The following is a 16861-nucleotide window of genomic DNA, read 5'->3' as shown; positions in this document are numbered from 1 at the left end:
AGAGTTTCAGCTGTAGTAACTGGAACAGCTGGAAAAATGCCCACCTCCACCATGCTTTAGTGGCTACTGCATACCTGTAGTATTTTTAGAGTAACAAGGAGGGTGAGGTAATCGCTTTTATTGGACCAACTTCTGTTGATGTGAGAGACAAGCTTTTGACCTACACAGAGCTCTCCTGCAGGTCTGGGGAAGGTACTCACAGTTAAATACAAGGTCAAACAGATAGTTTAGCATAAGAAGTTAGCACATATTCTAAGGGACCAGTCAATGTCAAACAGCCCGTTAACCTATAGTCACAGGACAAAATATCTTTGTGCTTTGTAAGAGGTCAAGTTTTGTTGGCTTCTGGAGAGCAGCCTGCTCTTTGAACTTCGGTGTTGCTCTCCTAACTTGTGCAGGGGGGCTAGGGCCTGAGCCTTTTTATAAATTAAATAAAGATAGACCCTCCACGTCTTGAACTTAGGACATATTCCTAGCAGTGACCAACAGCAGTTCTGTTCCCGGGCCTTCTCCTTCCAAACAAGCTGGGAAAAGTCATATTGTCTTTGTTAACAATCAGAGCCACCCACACAATTCTACCTCTGTATCGCCTCTAATCATTGCTGCTGTTAATAAACACTATTCATTGCTAATCATAGTTACGTTTTTTTCTGGTAACTCAGTGATCTGCTGCAGACCAGTGTGTGGGGCTTCTTCGTTCGTGCCGTATGGTAGATACCAGCTAAAAAGTAAAGCCCCAGATGCATTAAAAAGGAATTAAAAAATCATACAGCTATAGAGTAATTCATATTGTGAATAAAATGTTTCTTATTAATATTTTAAACTCCCTAACATTGCCTCTATTCTGAAAAGCAAACATTAAATTATTCACCATTCTGCCTGATTTTATAAACTCCATCTCATTGTGCGTGGCTTTGTTCCTCTTAATTAACAAACAAACCAGCAGAAAAGGCATAAAAATAGGTGTACTCACTGCAGCCATCTGCTGAGAAAACAACGGCATCTGAAATATGGATTCTAGAAGGAGATGTCTAAAGATGTCCTAAATATCTGGGGAGCGCTCCTGCCTCCTGTCCGCCCAGGAGACCTGGGGGAGGCTGGGATCCACGTTCATTGCAATGTTTCTCACCAATCCATTCCCCAGGGGGATTGGAGAGGGAGGCTTCGCAAAGACATTCAGACGTGATCCACCAAGGAATCAGAATAACTATCTCCTCTCCGTGCATATGGGCAACTCTTGTGGTGTTACTGGGAGTGGAAGCAGAGGCTCAGAAAGGAGAGAATAGGGAAACAGAGGAGATCTGTGGGGGTGCCAGATAAATCCCCCTCTCTCCATCATAATTAGAGAGGCAAACTAGTCTGCGTCCCGGGGAAGGTGCCACATGGGTGACTACATGGCAGAAGAGCGAGCTTTGGGATCTCTCTTCCAAGTTCACCAACTCACCTTTATTCTGAGAGAGAAGCTTTCAGTTTCCAGCTCAATTGCTTCCCATAGGCATCCTGTGTCCTTTAATGCAGCATTAATTTAGCATCTTTCCCTGTAAACTGTGGGCATCATGCAAGCCCCCCAGGAGTAGTGAAATATCAGGTTTTTTATTCTGCATGGAACAAAGGTCTAAGCCAAACAACTCCAAGATGAACACGCTTGCAAAGGTTTGGAATGTGACTTGAGGCAGATTCAGCCAGAGACTGCCCAGGGCAACCCCAAGGAAACAGAAAGTTGAAACTGCTGCTTTAAACGCTCCCACCCACCCACCAAGAGGGCATCATGTCAGCAGATTTAAAGAGCACGTCACTAACATAACATCGATACGAGAAAGCAGCTCTCTCTGGGGCTGCACAATTTATAATTCAAGAATTTCAAATGCGGGGGGGCAACACTGCTTTAATAGGGCAGTAAAAGATTCCCTCCTCCCCACTCTCCTTCCCCCCAAGGTATTTATCATTATAAATGCAACGAGCTGTTGGGAAGGGCTGAAATAGCCTAACTGGCTCATGTGCAAGGCATTAATTCCCTTGAAACGGAAACAATCCAGAGCCAGGAGGATTCTGTTTTTCTGGGTAATGCCGTTTCTGTGTCTACACTGCAATTAAACACCTGTGGCTGGGCTGGCCCCCGTCAGCTGACAGGGGCTCATGGGGCTCGGGATGCAGGGCTGTAAAATGGCAGTGTAGACGTTCGGGTTCAGGCTCAGGCTGGAGTCTGGCCTCTGGGACCCTCCCCCTTGGCGGGGTCCCGCACGTGGAAACCACAATTTTACAGCCCCACAGCCCAAGTCAGCTACCATGGTCCAGCCTTGGGTGTTTAACTGCAGTGTAGACACACCCTTCATTTTAAACCTAGCTACTTCCATGCAGCTATTCCTGGGGTTTAATGGCCAGAGACGGTTAATAGACCCCAGTGCCTAAACTCCTCTCTACCTAGGGACTGCTTCCTGGCACAGCACGCTATCAGTAGATATGAGACCAGGCATCCAAGTTTATTCGCAGAGTTGGCGAGGATTTGGGTTTAACATGGCATGAGCCATCGCGTTATTAGAAAACTTCAGCAAGTCTTCCCTGAAAATCCTGCCCAGTTTGTGCCCTGTCAGTATCAAAAATCCCAGAAAGCAAAGGTGGGATTTTCGCCTGGGAAAGCACATGAGGAGCTTCCCAGGAAAGCACAGAAGGGAAATTAATGGTGTGTAAGGTATCTGTGCAAAAGAACTTTGAACGTGTGATTTAATGGCTAAGGAACTGAGAGGGGCCCTTCAGGAAATCTTTAGAGGATAAGATTATTCTCCACAGACATTTTCTGTCTGTCGCTGTTGACATTTGGCATGCAGGGAGAACACGTGTAATAAGCACAAGTCAAGCTACACACTCCAAGTTAACACACTGGGGGGGGGGGGAAGTATGGGAGAGAGCTCAGGAGCCAGAGCTACGACGCAAACCACATCCCGCGTGCAACCGAAAAGTCACACTCCAAAATCATCCAAAGAAATTAGCAAGAGGGTCCCAAAGCGAAGGCAGGAAGGGAAGAGAACGAACGTTGGAGTGAACATTGTGGAAAGGCAGCTGATCTCTCTCAACCTGGACAGAGCCCAACAGCCACAGAGACATGCCAAAGAAAAGATGGCTCGAGGATGTGTGATGCTGGGAACTGTTCACTCCTAGCTCGTGAATTGCTTTACAAAAGCAGCATTCAGCTATTGCACACTCTATACCTGAGGTCCGATTGTGTTCAGCAGCCATAAGAGAGCCAAGACAAAGCCTAAATGACCACAGGGACACACAGCAGAAGTTTAAGCCACAAACATTAATTCGCACCTGTTAATTTGTGTGAATTGGCTGCAGAGAACTCCAGGCTGTGACATTAAATGGACTCTGTGAGCCATAAATCTAGTGCTTAGTGTCCCTGAAAGGCACTGCACTGACCCTCCGGCCCTGGTAGTTTGCCCAGTTATGCACGCAGACCAGGTATCAGGGCAGAAGAAGTGGATTCATCAGGAATAACCCCACTTCTCACTCCAGAGGGTATTTGAAAATCAGACACTTAGAGCCTGGGAGGAGGAGGACTGACTTCAGTGAGAACTTGAGTGCTCAGCAAACGAGTGCTTGACAGACGCAAGCACCTTGGGACATGGGGATAATCATGCTGGCCAATTTTACAGATGGGGATGTTGAGGCACAGACAGGGGAAGTGACTCACCCAAGGTCACACAGGAAACCTGTGGCAGAGCCAGGAATAGAACTCAGGAGTCCTGACTCCCTTTCCCCTCTGAACCATTCAGGAGACTGCACTCCCTCCCGAAGATCCAGAGAGTGAAGCCAGCGCTCAGGGGCATGGCTGGTGTTGGACTAGTAGAGGCAAAACTCTTGAATTTGTTTTAATTTATTTAGAAAAGCTGCCCATTAAACGCAGCAGCAACTGAACCCACGTATCTAGCAACAGTGACCAGTGCCGGTATGTGAGGAGCAACTGGGAGCCAGGACTGAAATGCAGCTTCGGGCAGGGCGTCTCAGCCGAGTCAGCTGGCTAGAAGCCAAGGCCTGTTGAGAATTCTGCAGGCAACAGCAGCTCCCTTTTATTTGCTGAGCTGGTGCTGTAATGTGGGCTGTGCCCAGCTCCTGTTTGTTACCTAATGTTTCTCTCCGTACTGGTAAGAATGAGGACATTTGAATTTCCTTGTTAATAAGTGTCACTCTGAGTAGTTATTGGCTGGTGAAGATAGAGCACTGTAATTATAGTTCAAAACCTCTGGTTTACTCAAATCCAGGAGGGAGTTTTCCTCATTAATACAGTCCAGCTGCCTCTCCTGCCGCGGTTGGCACATCCAGATGAACCATGGCAAAGGGGAGCATATGGCCAGCCCCCTGCCGGTTCAAAGGGAGTCTGAGATCAGTGAGGAAATGCCGAGGGAGCGTGCGCTAGAACTGGCACGAGCACTTGGAGATGCCAGCACTTTCCTGCTGGAGGCTGCAGATAAGTGGGGAGAACGTCAGGGAACTGAGCAAAATAATTCACACATTCCACAGAACAGCCTGCCTGGGGTAATGAACTCTTCCCTCGGCCAACTGAGCACTGCACAGGACAGTTCGTGCCACAAGGAACTTGCAATCTATGCTGTAAATGAAGCTCCAGGCATTTCATTGGGAGGCTCTTTCAGAATAGATGCTAAAAACCAGGATCCCCTCTCCTCTGAGCAGATAGGAAAGAGCCCCAGGGGTGTTTCTGCAGGAGACTGGCCGGTGTCTCCTAACCCTCACGCTTGTGCAATAGACCAGGAGAAGTCTGGTAGGGTGGTCAGGAGCATGCCAGCCACGTGTGGCCATATAAAGCTTCCCTACCAGGCCCTAATTGGGCACAAATCACACCCCCACAGACAGAAATTAGAGTGTATTTCAGCCATGGCCGCACTATTAATTTGCAACAAATTTAAAAGACAGAACCCAACACCTGCGGGGAATGTAAAGGACCTTGTCCTACAGTGTACATTGGCATGGTTAATGCACTCCTCCCCTGCAGGTAAGCAGCTCCATTCTCTCCTCAAACACTTTTACTTAGCCCCATGCTGGGCCAGATTAGAAAAAACACAGTATTAATTTTGCCTCCTGTGGACTAAATTGCATCTTTTCCCCGCTGCAGACACACTGGAGAAGTGTTAATGAAACCTCTTGTGAACACTGAAGGGGCGGGAAGTGGTTAGAGCTGAAAGCTTTAGTCAAAGCTATATTTACAGGTACAGGGACCTGGCAGCTAACTAAGACCTTGTTTCTTTTTTTTAAGTTTTCCTCTGAATCTGTATAGCTGCAGCCGGAGCTTTGCTGCTGCAGATCTCATCCCCTGAAGCTGCCACGTCCCAGCCACGAACAAGGTCTCCTCTGCTTCTGCATCTTCCAGTGCGTCCTGGCGTCTCTCTTTCCACACTTCTCCTCTCCCACAGAGACATCCACATTACACTGTCGTGGGGAATCAGAGCAGCTCGGGCAGGCCAGGACACAGCTGGAGATATGCCTGTTCTAACGAGTCCTGCTAAACCCTAACTTCCAGGCAGGGCCGGCGCAACCCATTAGACGACCTAGGCGGTCGCCTAGGGCGCTACCATTTGGGGGGTGGCAACCGCGGCGGCATTTCGGGGCGGGACCTTCCGCCACCTAGGGCGGCAGCAAAGCTGGTGGCGCTCCTGCTTCCAGGGCTTATGCCAGAAAGCAAACAGCCCCTTCCTTAGCTCCGTGAGCCTCCTACACATGCACCCGTGCTCGGATAGTAACTGAAGCAACGTAGGAAGCCTGGGCTCCTCGGCTTCTTTCCAGGCCGGTAGTCAGGATGCTCTTCCCCGGTGAAGCGGACTAGCTGAGGCCTGGAATGGTCTGAAAGCTCTGGGCTTGCTGAGGCACCCGCCAAGGGAACGAGAGCCGGGGATGCTCAGGCTCGACCTTCTCACAGGTGCTCCGGGAACCTATAAGGGTCTCACAACCCTGCAGCAACTGAGACGTGAAAGAGCTTCTCAGCGCTGCTTCCACCGACGGCTCTGTGACCCCAGCGCAGCCGCTGCCGCCACTGCTGGTTTTGTATCCGAGGGTCCCCAGCCATAATGGTGGATTCCTCACACGTGCTAAGCATGCTGCCTTGAAAAGCCTCCTGCATCTCACGGTCTCCAGACTCAGAGCCACAGTGCGCCGCACAGGCAGCCAGGCTCTAAGGCAGAAAGGGGCAGGTGGAAGGCCAGAGGGAAAGCTGGACTTCAAGGGCACCAGCTCGTTCCCTCCCCCACCTCCTTACAGCCTCCCTGTGCCTGGCTCAGTCCAACACCCGTCTCTGAAGTCTCTGAAATCAGCAGGAGTTCAGCGATTCTCATACCCAGGCTCTTAGGAACGGCTCAGAGCGATGAGCCATAGTCCCAAACCCCTGGTTACTGCTCTTTTCTATTGCACCTCGACCAAGACCAGTGCACGTTCAGGATCCGACCAGTAGCTTAAAAGCCCTTGAAAAAGAAACTCTTCCCCCCAGGCAGGCAGGAGCCCCGGCCATTCAGGAGCGAATATAAACTGCCCCAAGCTCTCCTCTGCTCACTGTCTTTCCCTGATGTAAGGAATGTTCCACTGGCAGTACAGGGAAGCACATCCCCCCCCCCCCACAATGGGAGTGCCTGGAAGATGCATGTTTGCGGAGAACCCCAGGTCTGAACTTCAGCCCTGCCCATCTCACCAGGACAGAGTTCGCAGAATGGGCTTATGCTCTGCAGTGCATTAACAGCCCACTTTAACTTGGGGCACAGAGCTTCTCTCGTGCAGGAACATCAAGGCTCACAGAAAATTGCAAGTGACAGCTTGTTAAACAAAGCGGAGGCCCCGGGAACTGCAACTGCAATGCCCAGAGTTTGGATTGCACATTCAAAATGAGTTTTGCTGCTCTTCCCGTCTGACCCCCCTGGAGCAGGGCACACACACAGGTGCAGGGATTTCACCAAGGAAGGTTGGTCTCTTATCTTGCAGGAATGTTGCAGGCAAGTCAGACTTATAAGCCACCTTGGTGTGGGAAGGTGCCCTCCTTTCCTTCTTGGCTGGTGGGCACAAGTTAATTATCACCGTCATTTTTTACACGACAGATCAAAACAGAGGAATTGGGTCTCCTGCAACTCAGCACAACCCCCAAAAGACCAAACACAAAAAGAACAAAATCGGCCATTCCAATCTAGTAATTCCACTGATTCTTGCCACCTAGATAAAAGTCAGTTTCAGCAGCAAAAATGAACATGCTTCAGGAAACTTCCTGAATGGTGCAGGAGTCTCAGCTGGTTAGCTAGTTTCTGTGTTGCCATCTGCATCCGGAATCTCAGCGGCTTGACAAGAGACCTTGATTTGGAATAGTTTACGAGATTACTTCTGCCAAATTCTTTGTCTGCATTTCAGTTTCTTTGGGAGTCATGTATTTGTTAAGCAGTTTGCGAGAACCACCCAGGATTCCCACTTACGAAGGAGAAGGGACACGTTAAATACACACATCTGGGGTGTATGATAATCTGACTTGTGTTGCCACTTGCTTTTCGCTCACTGGTGGAGGAGGGATCTTGCAGAATAGTTGCTGTCCTAGCTTTGCTTTAGTCTCATCCTATATGACATAATAGCTCTGGATGCAGATTCTGAGCGCACCTGTCTCCCCACTGCCCTCTGCTGGGAGACCTTGTGGGAGCTCCTCTAGAGCAGTTGTTCTCAACCAGGGGGACACAGACAGATCCAACGAAGTGGGTATTCACCCATGAAAGCTCATGCGCCAATACATCTGTTAATCTATAAGGTGCCACAGGACTCTATACAGGCAATGATGTTTATATTGCTCTATATACTGTGCACTGAAATGTAAGTATAATATTTATATTCCAATTGATTTATTTTATAATTATATGGTAAAAATGAGAGTCAGCCATTGTTCAGTACTAGTGTGCTTGGGACACTTTTGTATTTTTAGGTCTGATTTTGTAAGCAAGTTGTTTTTAAGTGAGGTGAAACTTGGGGTATGCAAGACAAATCAGACTCCTGAAAGGGCTACAGTCGCCTGGAAAGGTTGAGAGCCTCTGCTTTAGAGAAACCTCTCTCTGTTTCTCATCCCTGTCAGCTAACAGATTCACCCAGTTCCCGTGTCTAATACCCTCTGGTTCCGGAAACTTGCAAATCAGCCCTCTTGTCCTTCCCCACTTGCCAGCTGTGACCAGTGTTGGCTTCCCACCTGTGGAGAAGTCAAAGCAACATGGAAACACATTCTGCCTGTTTGCTGACAAGCCAGGAAAGTTTCTTTTTCCAACGGCAGCAAGAATCTGTCACTCAGTGACCTGTGAGTGGCTCAAACACACGTCCCTCCCCCCCTTGCCTCTCAGAGAGCTCCCCTAACAAGCTCTCCTGCAGCCACAGCATTTCCCTGGGGGCTAATCTGACTTTTTCTACAAGCCATCTGGCTGCCTGACTCCCTGGACCTACGGGGTTAACATGAGCTCAGGCACTAACAGCTTTTTACCACGCTAGGACTCTCCACTGACCAGAAGAGGTCTCCTGTGCGGAAGGATGGGTCCATGTTGGCCTTGCATCTAGACTGCACAGTCATAGAAATGACTGAGTAAGGAAAGAAAAAGCAGCAACGTGAGCAAAAACATTTGATCAAATGGTGGGGAAATTATTCATAACAAGATCAGAGTTTAATCTCTCAAGATTAAATTGTTGGCCAATTCCTATGGAGAGGGACATGGAGATGGCTCCTCTCCATTAACTGTGGCTGGGGAATGGATTTTCATGCAAATTAACACCAACAGAGGGAGAGACAAGGACACAACAAGCCCTCCCCGGCTTGCCTTGGGGAGGTTTAAATCATGGAGAGGGACCTGCAGAAACAGAACGGGATTGGAGCAGTGGGAACAAGCCCCTCTCCACCAGGGAAGGGCTCTGGCATGCAGACAGAAAGGCTCCTCCGTTCTGCTCAGGTCAGGCAATTAAAGGTGTGAGCCCCTAGGGGAAGGAAGACATTTACAATGGGAAATTGTGCCCTGAAACGTGGCCTGGAGAAAACAATGTAACCAACAATTCTAACGCTCTCCTATTCCCGTGGGACAGCGAGCCGCTGAATCACTCTCCGTTAAGGAGTTTCACGTGGCTGGGTTGCAAGAACTGATTCCCTGAAGACATTTTTGTGATCCATAAATTCAAACTGTAACTTAATCACGCAATGGACTCACAGCTCCATGGAGCTCAGAACCTCACTGTCAGAATAGTGACTGTCGTGTAGCTTTGAAATAGCACAGTACACGGAGAGCTAAGGGCTAAGGGCTCTCCCGTGGGCCCAGGGCTACTAGATTGCGTGGGGCCCCTGTCTACAAGTCTTTTTCCTAATTTAAAACAAAATGATCACAATTATGGCACCAAGGCTACTAATGCTATACTAAACTTGCCTTCTAATTAACATAAAGCCGTTCTGTGGTTACATTTCAGTCTCAAAACATGTAGAATATAGTTAAATTAATTCAAAATATCCTGCTTCTTCCCTTAGAACAGCTGTTATATTCGTTTCTTTCTGGGAGGGAGTTTGGTGCAGGAGGGGATTCTGATCTGGGGCAGGGGGTCGGGGTGCAGCAGGGGGTGCGAGGTGCAGGCTCTGTCCGGGAGGCGCTTACCACAGGCAGCTCCTGGTCGGCAGCACAGCGGGGCTCTTGGCCGGTTCCCTGGGAGCGGGGGGGCAGTGCGCGGAGCCGCTCCCCCCCCCCCCATCAGAGGCCACAGAGACGTGCCAGCAGCCAGCCGTTTCCGGGAGCAGCGTGGGGCCAGGGCATGCAGGCAGCCTGCCTGAGCCCTGCTGCACTGGGGCCCCCCTTAGCCCAGGGCCCTGGGCTGCAGCCCCTAAAGCCCCTGCGTTAATCCGGCCCTGTCTGCAGCAGAGGAATGACTGTCCATCTTCACTGCTGAGCAATGGGCTTTTCTAAACCCAGCAAGCTTCTGTTCTCTGTATTCTAGCAATGAAAACCCAGCCCGAGTGTCACAGAGCTGCTGTTGTCTCTTCCCATCTATCTGCCTAGGCACTGGTATGGTCCTCATCACTGCTGTAGTATCTGTGTGTCCCTGAGTATCCAGCAGACAGGGTGAAGGTGAGAGGCCTGGGAGGGGGGCATTGCCAAGTCCTCGTGTGGGGGAAATCCACTGGCCGAGCTGTATGTGAGCAATCACCTCCTCCCAGCAGGCAAAGCTACGGAAACACCAGCTGAGCAGTGTAAACCCCTCCGGCTCGCTCAGCCATCTTAGAAAAACTCCTAACAGCTCATGAGAGCAGGTAGACAAATGAGAGGATCTCTGGCTTCCTGATGAAGGTGCCAGGAACATGGCCAGCACATTTGGGAATGCAGGGAACTGTGATGTGACTACTCAGCCCTGTGCACTGTATCCCCCAGCCTCCCAGCCCAGCACTCTCAGGGAGTGCCTATGGGTCAGCAGTTCTTTCAGAGACTCTGGAAACTGCTGCTCCCTCAGCTAGCACCAGCCCAGACCCTGACGGCTTGGCATGGAGCACGGGCTGCAGCAGAAAGAGGTGCAGTGCTGGACAGGCCAGTTCCAGGGGCAGATGGTCTCATGTTACTGGGGAGACATCATCCAACCAGGCATTCCCAGGAGCTCTGCCGAGGAACGTCACGCCCCAGCACTGTGTCCTCAGAGCATGTCTGGGATTCCAGAAACAGCTGCTCTGGATCACACTCCTGCATATCAGGCCCAGTGGCTCCTGTATTCGTCACTTGCTTCAAGAGGAGCATATTGGCCCAGCAGTGAACATGACCCACGCCCCTTCTGTAAAGTGACAGCAGCTGCGGGTGCTAACCTGACTGTTCCTCCCCGGGGCCCTGGGGCTCAGTGCTGCAGAACTGCTCAGAAAACCTTGGGCTTTCCAGGAGAGCTCTAAGTTAACAAAATTGGTCAGAACTCTAAGCCAGTGAACTTCATTCTAGGCTGTGCCACTGCCATGCTGGACAATCACCACAGGCCGCAGAGTCAGCTGCAGGCCTCGCTGGCCAGAGCGGCGCTGCATGTAGCCAGGCAGCTCCCATTCGAGCCAGCAGAAAGCTGGGGGAGTCACTGGAGCTGAGGGGAGCCAGTGTGGCATCCTAGCGCGGTCTAGCAGGCTGAGCGGTCCCCTTCCTGTAACCCCACTAGGCGGCTCTGTTTTGCTTAGTTCTTGCAGGGGCAGGGCACTGCTGGTTTCACTAGTTACTTGGATTAAAGAACAGCTGCCTACAGAGCCGTGCCCAGCTCGGTGTGTGCAGTTCATAGAAACTGAGGGGAGTTAAAGCCAGTGGCTGTGGGCTTTGCAACCAAAGGCTAAGACTGGAACCTTATTCGTAGTGCAAGTGGGCGGGGGCAGGTTATATATGGAGATATACCTATCTCATAGAACTGGAAGGGACCCTGAAAGGTCATCGAGTCCAGCCCCCTGCCTTCACTAGCAGGACCAAGTACTGATTTGTGCCCCAGATCCCTAAGTGGCCCCCTCAGGGATTGAACTCACAACCCTGGGTTTAGCAGGCCAATGCTCAAACCAGAGGCTGCTCCCTGCAGGGGTCATTCACTGGACGTGGGCGGGGGGGGGGGGGGGGGCTCTCCACACCACTCCCCTTCTACCCCTTCGGGATTCTTGCATCACAAAGTGCAAGTCCCAGATGCTCACAGGAAGGAGCAGAGGGGGGGTAAAGCAGCAAGTGCAGCCAGGCGTGGCCCGTACCTGTGAGGCTGGTGGAGATGTTCACTTCCGCGTACTGCGGCTTTGACAAGGCACTGAAATCAGAGACGCCATTGACAGCTGCCACACGGATAGTGTAGTTAACATGTGGTAGCAAGTTCACCAGGGTAACAGTCCTGTCCACCAATCCCGTCTGCTGAGGCACAAAGCCAACGCTGCTGCCACACTGCTCGCACTGCCGCCGGAGAGCCGCCGAGCAGCGGTCACAAAGGAGGTTATAGGTGATGTCGGTCCGGCCGCCCAAGTCTGCTGGTGCGCTCCATTCCAGAACCAGCGTGGACTGCTTCAGGCTGTAGATGAGATTCCTTGGAGCAGATGGGGGACCTGCAAGCAGAAGAGGGAGCGTTTCACTGCGGGTGCAGTGGGTGCAACCACCAGCAGCACCAGTGCGGGGCCGTCACAGTTATAACCACACTGGCACTGCCACTGGAATTCAGGGGAAATTACAGAATGGCAGAGGAAAAGCTGGATCCAAGACAGCCTGTTTCTAGGGCACTCGTAATGCCATCCAGTAACACAAGGCGTCACTTGGGCAGCCTCAGCCCTGTGCAATATGTGCTGCAGGTGCAGCACGGAGAGTGTCCACACTGAAGCAACGTTTTAAAGAAAGCTCTGAGCAAGGCAGAACGGGATTAACGATCAGTCTCCCTGCAGTGTGAGTGTACGTCTGCACTGCAGAAAAAGGCGTGTTCTTAACTCAGGTTAGCTAATCCGCATTAGCTAACTCAAACTGCTGCATTTTCACTGCGACGTTAGCCTGTCTTTTAACTTGCATTAGCAGCTTAAATGAATGCCTGTAGGGGAACATGGGGTTGCACTCAAGCTGCTAACTGGAGTGAAAAGCCAAGATGCCGTAACTTCACTATTTTAACCCAGATTAAGGACACAGTGCAGTGTCCTTGCAGTGCAGACAGAGCCTTAGTGTCGGATACCTGCAGACACTTGACACATGCCGGCTACTCACACTGCTCCAAGCTGGAGATTTGGCTTTGCTTGCTTCACACGGTGAAATAGCTTAGAGCCAAGCCATCTGGCTCTGCAGTGAGGCCAAGAATAAGACACCTCTCACTCGGGCTAGCTGTCAGTCAAACCACGAAGGCTGCTGCTTATTATATAAGCAATTCTAAAGTGCCCATCACCGTAGTATCTATTAATCAAATGTAATTAACTTGATGCCATTTAATTAAAAACGTGAGCTGTGCTAGGCTGTGTCTATACAAGCATGCCCTCGTTTTATTGGGGTAATGCCGGCAATCCTTACTGGCATGTTCACAGCCCCAGATTTCAGGCCTTATAACCTCCGACTGTGAGCTCCCTGCGGTAGGGCCTGGCTTTTCCTATCTGTTTGGAGAGCACCGAGCTCCTTGCGGGTGCTACTGGAATAACTCCCGGTGATGCTAATGCCCCGGGACACAGCTATAGAGGCCAAGCGGCTCTGCCTGGGTGTTGGTGGCCTTGCCACCCGGGTTGGGGGCACCTCCTTGGCCTATCATAGGCTTGGCCAGCCCCAGGGCAGTGGCGGCTCTGGCTGGCTCCTCTCTCTCCCTTCCATTTACCGAACCACGGATGTTGCTGGAGAGAGACGTACGGGTGCAGGAGGCAGATGGCGGGTCTGACGGGGACCGGGAGTAGTTCTTCTGGCACGTGCAGAACGTGGAGGCTTCTCGATGTGTGAAGCTGCGTTCGGGGCAGGGAGAGCAGAGAGGGAGTCGGGGGGATAGCTTATAAAATCCAGTAGGGCAAGCTGTGAAGAGACAGACAGACTGTTATGGCAAGCCGAGTTCTGGCAGCACAAGCAAACGGAGCAGTTGTTAGTGACCAACCTTCCCCAAGTCCTGAGGCCCCCTTTGCTTTGGGTCTCAGTGTTCAGAAACCTTTCCGCGGAGTCAAGGTTGCCAGATTTTAGCTCCAGCAGGTTGGAGAGGCATGAGGAGAGCAATGGGGGGCTCTGAGCGAGGACAAGGAGGAGGTGGCTGCAGGATGAGGCAGGCGATGAATAATGCATGGCCATGGGCTTTAGGAGTCAGGAGGGACAGGGAAAGTTCCAGAGAGGACACAGACGCAGCAGCAGCAGCAGGATTTAGCCACAGTCTGAATGGGAGGGAAGAACCAACAATGACAGAGCATTTACACTAAGGCCAGAATGGTGTCCGTGTAAATGAGAATCAAGCCACAAGGCTGCAAGCCTGGGCAAACAGGAGGCTTGTGGCTTTACCGACACAGGAGATGGATTGTGGGCGGTGAGGTGGTGTAATATAGTCATCGATACTGAATGATACAAATTTACAAACTAATAAACTTTTGGTTCCCATGTAGTCTCTGTAAATTACCTTTGAGGTTCAACCAAACAAGTCATTAGTTTCAATGGTGACCCTAAAAGCATTTGGGAAGAGAGAAGCCTGAAAACAAAATGCGTAAGAGTCGTGGTGCGATCAGCCAGACAGACTTGGATAGACGCGCTTTCCTGCACGGCTTATGGAGCAGGAGTTCCAACCAGGACCCCTTTGCTCTATTGGGCAGCTCCTCTGTCTGTTGCGGGAGCCACCTCCAGCTGAGCCAATAGGGGCTGCAATGAGGTTGACTCAGCTGGAATTCAAGCCGAACGTATGAGCAGAACATAACTTTCAGCACCACACTTTGCTTGCTTCTCCTTCCTCTCATTTGTGAGGTGCTGCTGTCTGCTATGCCTGCATCAGCCCTTCATCAGCTTCTTGAATATTTAAACTTAATCACTTTTAAACTTCCCAGCTGCACCCATATCTTATCGTTGTTAAGGAGTTCACTGCTGAGATTGTTCCTTTTACAAGAAATTATTCCAGGGCACTCCGGTTCATTAATTTTTTACCGTGATATAATACTGGCAGCTACAATTGTGATCTTAGGACAAAGTACCAGAGATATAGGATCAGCTGTGGATGACATTTATTCATAGGACAATGGAATGGGGTTTATTCATCGGACAATGGAATGCTCAGGCAACACAAAGTGAAAGGCAGATTTTCATCTATTGCAAAGTCTTTTTGGAATTCACATCGCCCTGCAAGTCAAATCAAGGTGCGGCATGAAGCATTTTATTAATCCTTCCTCTTCCTTGAGAGCAAAGTTCAGCTAACCATTCTCTGGTATTCTCTACTCCCTGGAGTCTGGCACATGTATGGATTGCTGGCTGGCAGAGTTGAGGTCTACCATGCAAACGAGAGAATTTTTTTTTTAATGTTACATAAATACCTTTCAGGACTTGCCCCAAACCCACATTTGTTTTATGTCCTGATCCCTGCAATGTCCTGTCTCAGTTCTAGGTACATGTGCACCAAGGGAAGAGGAGAAGCATGCTCAGTAGCCATAGACTTTCAGTGTCGAATCAGAGCCCATGTCCATGAGACCTCCTCCAAGAGTGCTTTACCCGATACCAGCCGAGCAAACCAAGAGCATCAGGGGAAAGAATGGAGCAGGCTTTGCCAACAAGCTTCCCCAAATGTGTCCAGTAACAACAACAAAATGCTTTCACAGCTTAGACTGCCAGTCCCACTCAGCCTGGGAGAGAATTCCCGCTCAGCACTTTCCCAAGGCCCATGTGCCATGTTCCCAGAGGTCTGTAACTCAGGCAGAGCTGCCCACTCCTCTTGGTCACATGGTAAGAGACATCTTCTCTTAGACGGCCGGCACAAACGGAAACCTTGCATAATGTCGGCATTGCAGGCGCTGCACTGAGCTGCTGCCCGTTCTCAGCTCTGCACAGCAGAGGAGCTTTGCTGCAGTGGGGATCGATAGCAGCTTGTGCAGCTTTCAACCTTAAAACAAGGATTGTTTCCCTATTTGCAAAAGGACAGTGAATCTGCTCTTGTCTCTGAAAACCCAAATTAAATAGGATTCTTGCACAATGTTACAGCCATGCAAAAAACTAACAACTGCCTGGCCGTTGTCAACGCTACTTCTGTATGGGATGCAAGCTAAGCCTCCTAAGCCCAGTCAGGTCAGCTCAGAATTCTTGGAAGCAAAAATAGAGCGATCGGGAGAAATTGTGTCACTGAAGCAGCTGTTCTCTCCTTGTCATCCTTCCTGGCACTCACCAGAATGCTGGGGAAGCTGCAGGATGATGCACTGAAATAGGAAACCAGGGTCTGCAGGCTGCAGTTGCCAACAACTGCCTCCCAGATCTCCCAATTCATAACAAACCACAGGCCCTTAATCATGGTGAGGAAGCCAAACTAGGACTTGGATCCTGCTCTTTTTCTCTTAGCTGGGATCGATTTAAGAGAGCACAATACCATATATTTTTGGCAGTCTTTGGTTTAAGCAAACCTTGCAAAAAGCTCAAGCCCAGCGTTTTCCCCTCTACTGGATTTGTCCCTTCCTGTTTGTTCACTTGCTGCAAGAGAGTGGTGCTCGATTTGCAAGGAGGCCACATTCCTGTGGGATTTGCCATGATGCTGATGAAGAATTTCCTTGAATGTCCCCTTGTTGTGTTAGGGAGAACAAAATCCCCCAATCTCCTATCTTCTCCAGACCATTCAATATGTCATGGACTTTTATCAAATCCCCTCTTGTCTCCTTTCTAAGGACAATAACCCCAAACTTTTCAATGTCTCTTTCTAAAAGAATTTTTCCAGGCCTCCTAACCATTTCTGGAATCCTTCTCCAATCTTCTCCCACTCCCACGCCCCAAATTCTGCACTATCCTTCCTGAGAGGGGGTGACCAATGATGCACAAAGTATTTCACATGAGGACACACCATCAATTTACATAATGGCATCACCATTTTTATTGTCATCTGCACCCCACTCCTGGGCCCCCAGGTGCTTCCACAATATAAATGTTAAATAATGGTAATGACTCAATAATCTATGACCAAACTCGTGGTGCCAAGCATACCAAACTGCCTGCCTCCCTCCTAGTCCCATCACTGATGCCCATGCAAGCGACCACTCATTTACCGTGCATTCTTTATTCTTTGTATTGACAGCAAGCGCACTTGTTCCCATCTTGTTAAAACACGGTGCGCGCTCAAAATAGTAGCAAAACAAGCATCATTGATTTGTGCTGTAGGTTGGCAGATAGATGACCTGGCAGATGCACCCGTGGGACGCATCTGCATTTCTGTGGAGGTGGTTCTA

The 16861-nt window shown here is 50.2% G+C and overlaps 1 protein-coding gene across 2 annotated transcripts in view; it reads right to left on the bottom strand.

The window, feature by feature from the left end:
• Nucleotides 1–16861, bottom strand: part of EPHA10 (EPH receptor A10) — a 103856-nt gene that overhangs the window by 38182 nt on the left and 48813 nt on the right. For both annotated transcript variants that reach the window (XM_065421623.1, XM_065421622.1), the window contains 2 exons: nt 13335–13490; nt 11729–12070 (listed from right to left, as the gene is read on the bottom strand). In XM_065421623.1, coding sequence (XP_065277695.1) covers nt 11729–12070; nt 13335–13490 — 498 coding nt within the window. The remainder of the gene's footprint in view (nt 1–11728; nt 12071–13334; nt 13491–16861) is intronic.

This window comes from Emys orbicularis, chromosome 23, assembly GCF_028017835.1.
Source record: "Emys orbicularis isolate rEmyOrb1 chromosome 23, rEmyOrb1.hap1, whole genome shotgun sequence".
Taxonomy (NCBI): Eukaryota; Metazoa; Chordata; order Testudines; family Emydidae; genus Emys; species Emys orbicularis.
Note: the sequence above shows the minus strand (reverse complement) of the source record. Positions and strands in the feature narration are given on the sequence as shown.